The following is a 14,721-nucleotide window of genomic DNA, read 5'->3' on the forward strand; positions in this document are numbered from 1 at the left end:
AGTAAAAATAAGCTATCGCGCACCAATCACAACCCGCGATGCGCGTTCGCTCGTCGCTCTGAATTTTTAATAAGATTTCAGCCGTTCTGGCTGAGAATATTGTTAATTTTAAAGTCTTACGTTATATTTAATACACTTTTGGTTTACTATCCTTTGGTCTTCGTAATACCGCTTTATTTAGCCTGAAACAAAATAAGTAAACGCGAATTAGTCGCGTTAGTCAACGCCGACCAATCGGAAGCCGGGGAAGGAGCAGCACGGATCACGAAGAGAGGCCTAAAATTTAATTTGTTAATAACTTTAAAATTCCATTGATTAACATGAAACTGATTTGATCCCTCAGTTCTAAATTAAATTCGTGGCAATCGTGTCGAATTTCAGACCGGTACGAATAATATTTCAATACAAAGAAAATATCCAAATTTGTTATATATATATATAGTATATTAAAAAAATTTATTTAAGTTATATTCTAAAAAAAAAATCGAGCTCCCTTTCTCCCGATTCGTAAGCGCTACCGACTGGCGCCTACATAAACAGGGCGAAAATCAAGCATTTTCTCGTATTACATTCCTAACATGAAATATCGATTTCAATTTGTTCCCTATTTTTTTTTTCGATCCATACGGTAAAAATAAATATTGTTACGAGAAAGAATGATTTGTTTTGCGAAAATGTCGGTTGGAATTGCATTTTTAAATTTATAACCTATATTTTTGCAAAAAAAATTTTTTTTCGCGTAACGATACATTGTGTGTATCGATATGTGCGTATCGCGCATCTACTTCATGTTAGCATATATATCGTGATATATCATTACGTCAGATGTTATATCATCAGGCAGTACAGGTCTGTTCAAAATTCTTCTTGAAACCCTCAAAAATTTTTGCACTTGAAATGAGATAAATATGTATGTTCGAACGTTGAAGAGAAGGAAAGCGAAGGTGCTGAGTGCGAAAAGTGCAAACAACGCGAACAGACCAACGCCCCACGAGAGTGCAGAAGACTTTGTCCTTCTCCTCCTTTATCGGCCACACGGCTGTCAACGTAATTGTAAGTTATTTAAGTAGCTCGTCATCGGTCTGTTTACTTCAATCGACTTCAGTTTCAGTAGACGTTCAACGATATTGACATTAAGTAAGTGAATTTTGCTAATGACTTTCAAATAGGTTCTCGTTAATTCGGCACCTGATAAGGCTATTTCATTACTCGAATTACACTGCCAAGAAAACAGTCCCTTTAATCAACTACATTTTTTGCAACGGAGTCGAGAACGTCCGAACTAGACGAGTACAGAAAGTGTAGTTGAGGAGAATCTCGAACAGAATACTCTCGCAACTAAATTTAAATTCTACTAACGCTATCCAAAGCGTTCCACAACGCTCCAGAGCGTTCCGATCTATAAAAAAAAAGAGAATACTTCTCTTTCTTTTCTTAACGTATAAATAACGAGACAAGATTTCGTTTTCTAATTTGAATTTAACAATTTTAATTTTTTAATTTTTATAGCAGATTCATCGCATCTCATTTTTAACGTCACGTAAAAAATGTGATATCTCTTGAATCCCAAGTTGTTATCGGGCGCGCTGTTCAGTATAAATAGAATTACTATGTTAGAATTATAACTCTGTGTTAGAGTTACGTTAATTTTAATTAATTAGTCTATTTCTTACTACATTTACTCCGTGGTTGAAGGATTGAACGACACGCACGATAATAATTTAACTTGCATTTAAAATGACATAAAAAGTGACATAAAAAGTAAGACGCAATAAACTTTTGATAAAAATAATAAAATTAAAATTACGCACGCTGAACGTTATTATTATATTATTGTTACTAATAAATTAATAAAAAGAAAATCGTTCAACGATATAGATACAACTCCTGTTTAGGGAACCCCGTAAATGTTTAGGTCAAAGTGATATGAACCCTTTACAGAAATATTGTTTCACTAAACAATATTTCTGTTAATTACAGCAGATTAACAATAAATTATATTTTTAATCAATATTCGCAGAACATTTTTTTTTACTGAATAGACGATGACGTCAACGGGAAAAGGTTTCGCGACGATAGCTATCCATGCCGGGCAAAACCCTGATCAATGGAGTCATTGCTCGGTTGTACCACCTTTGGTGATGTCGACTACTTTTAAGCAGGATGATCCAGCACCATCTGGAGTAAGTACTAAAACGTCTGGCTCATCAAAATTCATCAACATATAGTTCCTGGCAATGGCCGCGTTCAGCAAAGAAAGCAGCTTTGCAACAGTTGTGAAATTCTTGAATATGATTGGTTTATACATTTAGATCCAATGAGGAACTAATGGCAAGACCAATCATATTAAAGAATTTTACAACAGTTGCAAAACTGCTTTTTCTGCTGAACGCAGCCATTTACTCCTTGTTATTCAATAAATTAATGTCAATTGTACCTAGCAACAATTGAACTTCTGTAGCTATTAATAAAGTTAAAGTAACATGCAAGCTATGAAAACAGACTATTCTTTTTTATAAATTAATTTATATTATTTTCTGTCGAAAAGTTAAAATAAATAAATAACAGAAAAATTAAGAAATAGATAAACAGATAAACGAAGCAGATGAGAAACGGATAAATGAAACAGAAAAAAAAAAGGTAAATAAAACAGATAAGAAATAGATAAATAAAAAAAGAAAAAGGAATGACGACTTAGGAACTTAATAGCTAAATGAAAGGCGATTTAACAAGCAAAATGCGAGCCAAACGAACAGTTATTGAAGCAAGTATATATTTCTGCATACATACTATAAGCATTTAGTATAATTTTGAAAAATATTGACTTCTTTTTTTATTAACCTGAAACTACCTGATTTTCGCGCGGAAATAGCTCGTTAGGTTTTAATCGGCGGGACAGAGTACGCTCTGCCTCAGAGATTCCCGTCGACGCAGTGGAAGGGTGATATTTCATTTGTGCGTTTTTGTCAAACGACAAATTTTTCAAGCCTGTTGATTGGCTACAAGACAGAGAGGTCCTCGGATCTCTCTATTCCATAGCCAATCAACAGAATTGAAAAATTTGTCGTACGACGAAAACGCACAAATGAAATATCAACCGATGGTATTGTATTTGTCGTACAACAAATATTTTAAGTTTATTGTGTGGCTATAAAATAGAGAGATCCAACTTATCTTTCTTGAAGCCAATCAACAGGCTTGAATTAAACGCTTTGTTGTACGACAAATGTAATACCAGCCTATCACCTTTTCTCACTATTGGAACGACTTCGTCAAAATGCGGGGACGAAATCGGTGAGAGCTGGATCGAAATAAAGTCAAGAGCAGGATAGGAATTTATTAATGCATGCAACACGGATGTTTATACGCCGTTGTTGTTCCCGCTCGATTTGTTCAATCAGCGCAATTTCCACCGATCGACATTACGAACGGGGGAGAATAACAATTCGAAGGTAGAATAACAATTCGATTGCATCTGTTTATCTTATTTTCACTGCCCAGAATCCTTTAAAAAGAATAGTAAAAGCTTTATTCTTTTGAATATAAATTAAAAATACTTTAAAGTACTATTTGATTAAAAATAGTACTTGTGTTACATGCTATTTTTTAAATATCTAAGTGAATTTGAATATATTTGAATATTATTGCAAAAACAATCAACAATCTTGTAAATATTGGCATTTGAATTTTAATTTTTCATTTCACATGTAGGAATATTTATATGGCAGAAGCGGTAATCCCACGCGTAACGTTCTGGAGACATGCCTGGCTGCTTTAGAGAATGGCAAACATGCCTTTTGTTTCTCTTCTGGATTAGGTACCCTTACTGCTATTACAGGTTTATTGAAGGCAGGAGATCATTTGATTGTCGGAGATGATCTTTACGGTGGAACCAACAATTACATCCGGAAATTTAGTAGCAGACAGTAGTTACATCCGGAAATGTAGTAGCAGACAGAGCATGACATATACCTTCGTTGATATGACTGATATACAAAATGTTATAGATGCCATACAGCCAAATACAAAGGTAAATAAAAAACCTAAAAATACTAGTGTTATATTTACACTTACCTTGTATTAGAATTTAATATTTTGTATTTTAAATATTACGTTTTTTATATCATATCAGCATTTTCTGAATTACCTAGAATTTGTTCTATTGTAGATGATATGGTTTGAGACGCCGACAAATCCTCTGCTGAAACTGACAGATATAAAGGCTGTTGCTGAAAGTCTAAAATCTCGTCCAGACATTATACTAGTAGTTGATAATACATTTTTGACATGTTACTTTCAAGTAAGTTTGGCATAAATTCGAGAAAAATCACATTCAATCGTATGATGCCAATGTGATAGAAACTGCATATTATGCTTTTAATATAGAAACCTCTTGATCTTGGTGCCGATATAGTGATGTATTCATTGACAAAGTATATGAATGGCCATACGGATGTGATTATGGGTGCCGCTATAACGCGCCGGGACGATCTCGCGCAGAAATTGCGGTCCAACCAAATTGGTAAATGAACAAGAGCTTTTCCGAGCATGCATTTGAACACTTTATATAACATTTTGTTCTTCAATTTAGTCATGGGAATTGTTCCATCACCATTTGATTGTGCCTTAGTCAATCGTAGCTTGAAAACGCTCGAACTAAGAATGCAGAAACATATGAAAAATGGATTAGCCGTAGCTATGTTTCTCGATTCTCATCCTAACGTCGAGAAAGTGATTCATCCACGTACGTAACCGTAGAATTTTTTATTCTTCTTATTCTGTATAATGTTTTTAAAAAAGAAGCATATATAATTAATGTCTGAATAATTAATACAACAATAAAGTGTTTACAATAAAATACACGTGTTGTAACATTGCAGTTCTCTCATCACATCCGCAACATCAGCTTGCACTTACACAACAAACAGGGCACAGCGGAATGGTTTCTTTCTATCTGAAAGGCGATTCTAAGCGCTTTTTGCGAGCATTGAAAGTTGTCATTTTAGCTGGATCCTTAGGCGGTTTAGAATCGCTAGCCGAATTACCGTAAGTATTATATATTTAAGTAATGTATATATTTAAAAATATAGTTTGAACCAATTTGTCTCATTTTAGAATTTTAATATCGCACGAGTCCGTGCCAGAAGATATGAGAGCAAAGTTGGGCATAACCGATCGATTAATTCGATTATCTGTTGGCCTTGAAACCGAAGACGATCTCATAGCTGATCTCAAACAAGCATTAAACGCTTGTTAATGAATTAACGAATTTAATCAGGTAGCCGGAAAAGTAATTCAATAACCGGTGTTCTATAATTTGTACTAATTATCTTATAAATAATATCAAACTTCCATTGCCAAATCTTTATAGAACGTCGCTATCAATAGCTACAAAGAAATTTTATTTTTCGTTCTTTTATACATTTTACGGTTCTTTTTTATACATTTACGTTAGGAATACTTGTATAATACAGTAATCAGATACTTTTTAACACACATACGATCACTCGTCCCGATTCCTGTTGGTTTACCATATCTGTCAGGCATTTCTGAATATGTAAATAAATGTATTTTCTAATTCAGAAATAAAATAAATTACAACAATAAACGACTACATAACGGGCTCAAATAATTTAGAAAAAATAATAAATATACGTATAAATATAAGTGCTATGAGTCAAACGAGGTGTTTGATGATCGCGTCCTACTTTTCTTTCATTCTACGATCGCGACTACTTTTAAGCAGGATAGTCCAGCGCCGCCCAAAGTAAGTACCAAACGTCTGATTCATCAAGATTCATCCATATAGCTCCTAGTAATTACTCCTTGTTATTCAATCAATGTCAATTGTACCCAACAAAAATTATATTAAGTTTCTATAGCTATTAACCCGTTCGCTGACACGTTCATTTCCACAATTTGTGCCCTGGTGCGCAGAAAAAAGTTTTGAATTTTTTTTTCGCACTTGTGTATATATATATATATATATAGAGGTTTTTTAGAGCGCTGATTCCGATTTTGAAAAATTCAAAATAGCAGTTCCAATATGGCGGACCTCAGTTTGAAAAAATTCACATTCTTGTTAAAATGTTTTGAAATTTGACTTATGGGGGTTTTCGAGGGTGCTGACACACACTCACACCATTTTCTAACGAATTCATTTTATTTTATAGCTAAACAGTGAGTATAAGTGAGTATAACGTATAGAAAAATAATATATATATATATATATTATTTTTATTGAGAAGATATTTCCGTATTTTGAATTTTACAATTCTGACTTCAGAATCGAAATCAGCATTCTCGAAAACCCTCGTAAGCCAATTTTAAAAACGTTCTGATAAGAATTTAGATTTTTTTTTATTTCATCCGCCATATTGAATTCGCCATTTTGAATTTTATATTTTTGACTTCAAAATCGGAATCAGCGATCCCAAAAATCCTCGTATACCTAGTTTGAATCAAATTTGTTCATTCATTTCGAAGAAAAAGCACTTTGACGTCATATGGCGTCTCTTAGGCTGTGGTCCACTTGACGCTACAAACGAAACGTTTGAGCGACCAATCAGAACAAAGAATTTTACGAATTGACTAATCAAAGAATGCTGCGAAGCGTTTGTAGCGTCAAGTGGACCGCAGCCTTAAAAAAAGGTCTGTTCTTTTTGGCTGAACTTTTGCACCAGTTCATCTTTCTTCCTTTTCTCATCAGGAGGAAAAAAGAGAAAGAAAGATGAACTGATGCAAAAGTTCAGTAAAAAAGAACAGACCAACGCCCCACCAGAGAACAGAATACTTTGTCCTTTTTCTCCTTTATCGGCCACGCGGCTGCAACGTTGCAAGTTATTTAAGTAGCTCGTCGATCAGGTTACTTCAGTCGACTTCACTTTCAATATACGTTCGACGGTGTCAACATTAAAGTGAGTGACTCGCTAATGACTCTCTTAAGTAAATTCTAGTTAATTCGGCACCTGATAAGGCTATTTCATCACTTGAATTTCTCACTGCCAAGAATTTCTTTAATCAGCTACATTTTTTGCAACGGAGCCGGGCATCCGAACAGGTCCGAACGAGATGATTGCAGAAAGTGTAGCTGAGGAGGATCTCGAACAGAATGCCCTTGCAAATTTAAATTTCACGAATGTTATTCAGAACGCTCCGGAGTGCTCAAAAAAAAAAAAAAACTACTGCTCTTTCTTTTCTTAACGTATAAATAACGAGACAAGATTTTGTCTCCTAATTTGCAGTTGACAATTTTAATTTTTCGAAAATTTTTCGCGTCTCACTTTTTACGTCACGTAAATGTGTTATCTCTTAAGTCGCAAGTTGTTATCGTACGTGCTGTTCAGTGTAAATAGATTGTGTTAGAATTATGTTAATTTTAATTAATTAGTATCTATTTCTTACGTTGGATGAAAAACTGAATACGCACGGTAACAATTTAACTTGCGTTTAAAACGACATAAATAAGAAATAACATAAAAAGTAAGACGCAATAAATCTACGATAAAAATTTAAAAATTAAAATTACGCACGCCAAATGTTATTATTATATTATTGTTACTAATAAATATTTTATTAGTAAAAAAAATCGTTCAACGATATAGATACAACTCCTGTTTAGGGGATATATATGTTTAGGTGGTTTAGATCAAAGTGACATACTGGGACCCTTAACAGAAATATTGTTTCACCAAACAATATTTCTATTAATTACAACATATTAATAATAAATAATAATTTTAATTAATATTCGCAGAACATTTTTTTACTGAATAAACAATGGCTTCAAGGGAAAAAGGTTTCGCAACGATAGCTATCCATGCCGGGCAAGATCCTGATCAGTGGAATCATTGCTCAGTTGTACCACCTATGGTGATGTCGACTACTTTTAAGCAGGATAGTCCAGCACCACCAAGAGTAAGTACTAAACGTCTGACTCATCAAGATTCATCCATATATAGCTCCTAATAATCACTCCTTGTTATTCAATCAATGTTAATTGTACCTATCAAAAATTGTATCAAGTTTCTGTAGCTATTAATAAAGTTAAAGTTATATACAAGCTATGAAAATAGACTATTTTTTTTATAAATTAATTTATATTACTTTCTGTCAAAAAATTAAAATAAATAAGTAAAAAATGAAACAGATAAACAGATAAATGAAGTAGATGAGAAACAGGTAAATGAAACAGATAAGAAACGGATAAATGAAACAGATAATAATTAAATAGAAAAAGGAATGAATTAGTAAGAAAATTACTTTAATAGTTAAATGAATGGCGATTTAATGAAAAAAATGCGAGCCAAATGTGTCATTGTCGAAGCAAATATATATTTCTGTATACTATGAGCATTTTGTATAATTTTAAAAAATATTGGCTTTTTTTTATTAAACTGAGGAACAAATAAACAAGCAATAACATATTAAACTACTTGTGAATAATACAAATAAAGGAGCAGCAAGTACGGTCTAGATTGCATCTCCGTGTCTAATAATATTTTTGTGTGAATTATTAAATAATTTTCCGGTTCTACAATTTAAATCTACGGTTCAAAGGTCGAACAACAATTCACGAAAGTCAATAACAATTCGCGGAGGTCAAATAACAATTCGATTGCATCCGTTTATCTTATCTTTACTTCCACAGAATCCTTTAGAAAGAATACGTAAAAGCTTTATTCTTTTGAATATAATTGAAAAATACTTTTAAGTACTTTTTGATTAAAAATAGTATTTGTAAGTGTGTTACATTGCTATTGTTAAATTATTCAAGTGAATTTGAATATATTTGAATATTATTGCAAAAAATCAACAATCTTGTATAATGGCTTTAACTTTCATTATTTCATTTTATATGTAGGAATATGTATATGGCAGAAGTGGCAATCCTACGCGTAATGTTTTGGAAACGTGTCTGGCTGCTTTAGAAAATGCCAAACATGCCTTTTGCTTCTCTTCTGGATTAGGTACTCTTACTGCTATTGCAGGTTTATTAGAGGCAGGAGATCATTTGATTGTCGGAGATGATCTTTATGGTGGTACCAATCGTTACATCCAGAAATGTAGTAGCAAACAAGGTGTGCAACATACCTTCGTTGACATGACTGATGTACAAAATGTTAAAGATGCCATACAGCCAAATACAAAGGTAAATAAAAAAACTAAAAATGTTGTTATTTACGCTTTGTTTTAGAATTTAATATTTTGTATTTTAAATATTGTTTTTTAATATCATATTAGTATTTTCTGTATTATAATTCATTCTGTTGTAGATGGTATGGCTAGAGACGCCGACAAATCCTTTGATGAAACTGATAGATATAAAGGCTGTTGCTGAAAGTCTGAAATCTCGTCCAGACATTATACTAGTCGTTGATAATACATTTTTGACATGTTATTATCAAGTAAGTTCGACAAATTTAAGAGAAATTATATTCAATCGATGAATGTGAAAGAAACTGTAACCAATATATTATGCTTGTAAAATAGAGACCTCTTGACCTTGGTGCCGATATATCGATGTATTCATTGACAAAGTATATGAATGGCCATTCGGACGTCATTATGGGTGCCGCTATAACGCGCCGGAGCGATCTCGGACAGAGATTGCAGTTCAATCAAAATGGTAAATCAACAAGCTTTTTCGAATCATGCACATTTAAAGATTTTATATAATATTTTCTTTTTCGATTTAGCCATGGGAATTGTTCCATCGCCATTTGACTGTGCCTTAGTCAATCGTAGCTTGAAAACGCTCGAACTAAGAATGCAGAAACACATGAAAAGTGGCTTTGCCGTAGCTATGTTTCTCCAGTCTCATCCTTGCGTCGAGAAAGTGCTTCATCCACGTACGTAACCGTACAATGTTTTGTTCTCCTTATCTTATATGTTTTTAAAATGTTTTTTAAATACAAGCATATATAAAATTAATAATCTGAATAATCAATATGACGATAAAATATTTGTAAGATGAAATACACGTGTTGTTACATTGCAGTTCTCCCGTCGCATCCACAGCATCAGCTCGCGCTTACACAACAAACAGGACACAGTGGAATGGTTTCTTTCTATCTGAAAGGCGATTCTAATCGCTTTTTGCAAGCATTGAAGATTTTCACTTTAGCTGAATCCTTAGGCGGTTACGAATCGCTAGCCGAGTTACCGTAAGTATATTCGAGAAATACGAGTATGTATTTAAAAAAATATTTTTAATCTATTCTTCTCATTTAGATCCGTAATGACGCACGCGTCCGTGCCGGAAGATATGCGAGCAAAATTAGGCATAACTGATCAATTGATTCGATTATCTGTTGGCCTTGAATCCGAAGAAGACCTTATAGCCGATCTCGAACAAGCACTAAGCGCTTGTTAATAAATTAACAAATTTAATTAGGTAGCCGCAAAAGTAATTCAATAGCAAGTATTCTAATATATACTAATTATCTTATAAATAATATCAAATCTCTACATTGTCATAAATCTTTGTAGAACATTGCCAGCGATATCAGTATACAAAGAAATTTTATTTTTATAAAATTCTTTTATACATTCCACAATTCTCACATTTACATTAGGAACACTTGTATAATACAGCAATCAGATATTTTTTAACACATATGTTTACTCGCCCCGATTTCTTTTGGTTTACCATACCTGTCAGACATTTCTGAATGTGCAAATAAATGTATTTTTAAGTTCACAAATAAATTAAATTACATTTAATAGCGGTATTTAGTTATTAATGGTTTACATTACAAATTGCAAACGAGAGATCAAACTAATTGCTCTTAACGTATCACAAAAATTCACTAGAAATTATTAAATTCAAAAAACAATAATTTTTATTGATTGTCCTTCGTCTTAATCTTATAAATACGTACTATCTTTGCGTTTCCACTGAACAGAATACTGTTGTATAAGAAAATGAGTATCATTTGTACTCCCAACTCCTAATGCAATACATTCAGTGCAGTGACACACATATTCTCTTGCCATACACATGAAATCTTTGTAGACTGGAAAATTGTTCTATTGCAAATTGATCTTCGACGAGTATCGTATTCTCTTTGTTCTATTCATCCTGTCGTATTCCTGCGCCCGATTGTACAACAATACTCCTACTATAACTGAGGAAGTGCCGAGGGCCGATAATCCCGTCACAGGATTGTTAAATAATAGAACGGACAGCCATATTAGGAAAGCTCTCTTTGCAGTGTTAGCAACACTACACATCAATATAATGTACTTTAGAATCAAGCGGAGAATACAGTTTACATACTCAATAGACCATTACATACCTGTGTGTCACGGGACTGATATAGTCCATAAGTACATAAGCGGTAATACTTTGAAAATGGAAGAATACTCCGTTGAGAAGGAATGAAAACTCAGGGAATGCTCCAGAGTAGGTAAATCGACTAACAGTATCGATACTGGTATTTGTACCACAATTGACGCTAGACTGGTATAAAATTGTAATTCCGCTGGCCTACAAAAATAGAACATTCTTTTCTCCATTTTACAATGTTACGCACACTCGTACGAATTACTTACGTATATTTAAAATTGTCACCGCTGATCAGCATTTTAGAGTAAACATTTTGCAAACATTCTGTTACATTTGTAGCCATAGCGGCGATGAATCCTCTAAGATCAAAACTAATTTCATTGATGGAACACAGGGCCAATCCACCCATTACAGGTATTAAAGATAAATTTACATATAATCCTGTATGTTCCCCTAAAAATATAATCAGTTGATATAAAAAGTTCCGCTATATAAATCTCAACTAATTTTATCAAAAATTGAAATTCTTTATCATAAATTATATTAGATACAAAGATATGTATACACTAAAAACTCACCTAATAAATACCTGCTGATGAGGACGGTGAAAAGAGGTGCACTACTTTTTATGGTTTCTGTGAAACTTACAGCTACATAATTTAATGATACTAGACCTAAGACTACCGTGGCGAACCTTGTGCAGCCTACGAGTGTCATGTGCTTGTAAAATCCTGGAGGTCTCATTAACCTTGGACTGGCTTTGTACATACCACAGGGAAAGTACATTTGTATCAATCCACAAATTGCGGTCATCAACATTTGACAAGCACCTGCGATTCAAAATAAGTATTTATAAAAAGATATTGTACATGCAACGTAAAAGAAAAGCTATGATACTAATGGCTGACATCAGATATTTGATATTAATGTTTTAAGGAGGTTCCTAATCAATAGACAGTTTATTCATAATAATATATAATACAATTAAAATAATAGAATAAAAAGGTTACTAACAATATCTTATGCCATTATACATAATTATTGTTAATTTTATATGTTACTAAATATTTTCAAAATGACAAAATAAAAGTTGTAAGATGCTCATTTGATGTATACATATCATCTATTTGACATATATTCTAGCTTTTTTCATTGAAGAATATAAATTTCTATACGATCAGTTTAAATGAAACTTCACGAGACCAAACTTAAGTGTTTACTTTATAATTACAACGATTTTTAAATTGCTGTCTATATGCAAGTGTCTCAATTTAAAAAAGAATAACTATAGATAAAGTTGTACCTTCAACTTGTAATGTAAAATTCTATAAATTTAGAATTAAATATCTTCAAAATGGTATGATAAAAGTCAATGAAATTTTTTCTAGATATTATTGATATTATTAACTTTTGCATTACATGTATATTATAGACTTGTCTTATATTTCATCAAACGTGAGAACCTCCTTAATATTAATATCGTACCGATAAAAGATACTATGAAGATTTTCTAGAAAGAGACATAGTTAACGCAGTGAATCATTTCAGTATTGTTATTTATCAATGTTAAACAAAGCTGAAATGATTCACTGTGTTAGGATTTAGGATAGTTGTGTTTATTACAAAATGTTTATTTTGTAATTGTTGGAAGTTTTCTTCATGCTGACTGGATTATACTTTTTTAAATTAAGAAGAATAATCCTATCTCAATGAAAAAAGAAAACCAACAAATATAAAAAGTGCTTTTCATTTGACAAATTGATATAAACATTTCTTTCTTGACATTTATTAGGCTTATTCTTTTTAACTAAATTTCTTGCATGGTCTTTTCTCTTTTTCTTTTAACATTAAAGAAAAAAAGAGAAAAGAGAGTATACAAGAAGTTTAACTAAAAAGAACAGAACTAGTGATAGACAGAAAGACGGAATGACTTGTATCGACTTGTCACTAAATGGAAAACACTCAAAATAAATATTTTGCTAAATCTTAGTTTAGTAACACAAGTCAATACAAATACTCCGTCTTTCTTTATATTCCATGAGTAACAAAAATGATATTTGTGCTGACTTGTGTCATTAAATAGAAGACATTCTCTGATGACTCATTATGAACTTAGCATTTTTACACAGAAATAGCTGTATTCAATGAGGTTGCTTTTAGATAATAGATAAGGCTGCAAAATAATCATCTGCTTACCCAATATCGTGGGATCACCCTCCATGTAGGACAGTATGTATTTGTTCAGAAACAGTGTACATCCACTGAAGACATACCACAGGGTGAGAAAGAGGAGAGCTCTGGAATTAAACAGACCGCCCTTCGTGTCGCTCGTCAGAACGATCACGTCCTCTCGTTTTTTGACGTGATCCGCGTGCTGCTTCGGTTGGGCGTCGTGGAATGCGGGCGACTCATCGGCAGCATCTCCACGGGCGGCCTGCGGATTGATGCGTACGGAGTAGTTCTCCATCTCTCGTCCGCTTCCTTCCTCTGCAGTCCTCGCGTGAACGCGAGACTCGCCGCGGGTTGCGAGACGCGAGATATCACATTTTTCACGCAGCTTGGAGAAACTTTTCCGCCCTTGGCGCTCTCGTGAGTTAGGTTAAGTTAGGTCGATGTTCACGTTGATCAGATCGCGCCACGGTTTTTCAACGTCAGCAATCGGCCGAACCGGTCACGGTCGACCGGTGTTCGTCGTTGTCCCCGTTTTCGCATGACAATCGTTTCTTCTTTCTTTGTTTATGTTTCCTTCTTCTTTTCACAAGTATCCACACTTCTCGAGACACAGGACATACCCAGATAACAAAATGCCCGCACAATGATCGCATGGTGCGCGCACACCGCACACGTGCAAGTACTCGCACGCATGTGACCGATTGTGATCCTCATACGCACGCAGATGTGTCCTCATTTGAGACTCATGTCGCTCGCACGCGTGCCGACACTAGTTTAATATTAAAAAAAAAAAAAATTTATATTTGAGGCTTACAAAGGACTATGCCCAGTTGGGCCCCGATTGAACAGCATTGAGACATGAAGTTTGTCGCGTCGCATGCTCCAACATGTTCCAACATGCTCCTACCATAGCTCCTACTCACTCCAACGCGTTTGGTAGAGTTAGGCGTCGTCTACAATATGCGAAGTAAGCTTGGTTTAAGAAATCAGAGTAAAAAATTGACCAATCACAGTCGATTATTCTTCTCACATTCGACTCTGATTGGTCAATTTCTTACTCTTACACGCATTCTACAATAAGTCATTAATCATAAATCAGAAGTTAGAAGTTGGAAATTGACCAATCACAATCGTCAATGGTCGCGTTCAGCAGACTCAACTGTTGTGGAGCGGATCCGTGAGCGCTCACTGCTATTGGTGTATTCTTTTAGATCATCCAATAGCAGCGAGAGCTCATTGATCCGCTCCGCAACAGTTGA

At 33.8% G+C, this 14,721-nt stretch overlaps 3 protein-coding genes across 3 annotated transcripts; 2 read left to right on the top strand and 1 right to left on the bottom strand.

The window, feature by feature from the left end:
- The first annotated feature begins 1,046 nt into the window (after positions 1-1,046).
- On the top strand, positions 1,047-5,265 carry LOC108730168 (putative cystathionine gamma-lyase 2). Its single transcript, XM_018459699.1, has 9 exons — positions 1,047-1,137; positions 2,043-2,183; positions 3,712-3,903; positions 3,935-4,030; positions 4,169-4,300; positions 4,387-4,522; positions 4,592-4,744; positions 4,881-5,046; positions 5,116-5,265. The coding sequence occupies exons 2-9, from the start codon at positions 2,046-2,048 to the stop codon at positions 5,255-5,257; spliced, it is 1,155 nt and encodes a 384-aa protein (XP_018315201.1). The 5' UTR covers positions 1,047-1,137; positions 2,043-2,045; the 3' UTR covers positions 5,258-5,265.
- A 1,547-nt stretch (positions 5,266-6,812) lies between these two features.
- Positions 6,813-10,383, top strand: Cth (Cystathionine gamma-lyase). Its single transcript, XM_018459700.1, has 8 exons — positions 6,813-6,917; positions 7,757-7,917; positions 8,864-9,151; positions 9,276-9,407; positions 9,493-9,628; positions 9,699-9,851; positions 10,001-10,166; positions 10,234-10,383. The coding sequence occupies exons 2-8, from the start codon at positions 7,780-7,782 to the stop codon at positions 10,373-10,375; spliced, it is 1,155 nt and encodes a 384-aa protein (XP_018315202.1). The 5' UTR covers positions 6,813-6,917; positions 7,757-7,779; the 3' UTR covers positions 10,376-10,383.
- Positions 10,384-10,642: 259 nt separating this feature from the next.
- On the bottom strand, positions 10,643-14,219 carry LOC108730171 (solute carrier family 35 member E2). Its single transcript, XM_018459702.1, is given in 6 exon segments — positions 10,643-11,227; positions 11,301-11,388; positions 11,391-11,491; positions 11,557-11,743; positions 11,869-12,120; positions 13,487-14,219. Coding segments are annotated over 6 exon segments (1,095 nt in total). The 5' UTR covers positions 13,758-14,219; the 3' UTR covers positions 10,643-11,031.
- Positions 14,220-14,721: the final 502 nt, after the last annotated feature.

This window comes from Mycetomoellerius zeteki, unplaced genomic scaffold (genome assembly GCF_001594055.1).
Source record: "Mycetomoellerius zeteki isolate Tzet28-1 unplaced genomic scaffold, Tzet1.0 scaffold85, whole genome shotgun sequence".
Taxonomy (NCBI): Eukaryota; Metazoa; Arthropoda; class Insecta; order Hymenoptera; family Formicidae; genus Mycetomoellerius; species Mycetomoellerius zeteki.

What these genes read in the sequence shown, in the direction of transcription:
- Cth (XM_018459700.1), top strand. Translation starts at nt 7,780, where the DNA reads ATGGCTTCAAGGGAAAAAGGTTTCGCAACGATAGCTATCCATGCCGGG. An exon ending in ATAGTCCAGCACCACCAAGA is followed by an intron (nt 7,918 to 8,863) that starts GTAAGTACTAAA and finishes TTTTATATGTAG; the next exon opens with GAATATGTATATGGCAGAAG. An exon ending in CCATACAGCCAAATACAAAG is followed by an intron (nt 9,152 to 9,275) that starts GTAAATAAAAAA and finishes ATTCTGTTGTAG; the next exon opens with ATGGTATGGCTAGAGACGCC.
- LOC108730168 (XM_018459699.1), top strand. Translation starts at nt 2,046, where the DNA reads ATGACGTCAACGGGAAAAGGTTTCGCGACGATAGCTATCCATGCCGGG. An exon ending in ATGATCCAGCACCATCTGGA is followed by an intron (nt 2,184 to 3,711) that starts GTAAGTACTAAA and finishes TTTCACATGTAG; the next exon opens with GAATATTTATATGGCAGAAG. An exon ending in ACGGTGGAACCAACAATTAC is followed by an intron (nt 3,904 to 3,934) that starts ATCCGGAAATTT and finishes GACAGTAGTTAC; the next exon opens with ATCCGGAAATGTAGTAGCAG.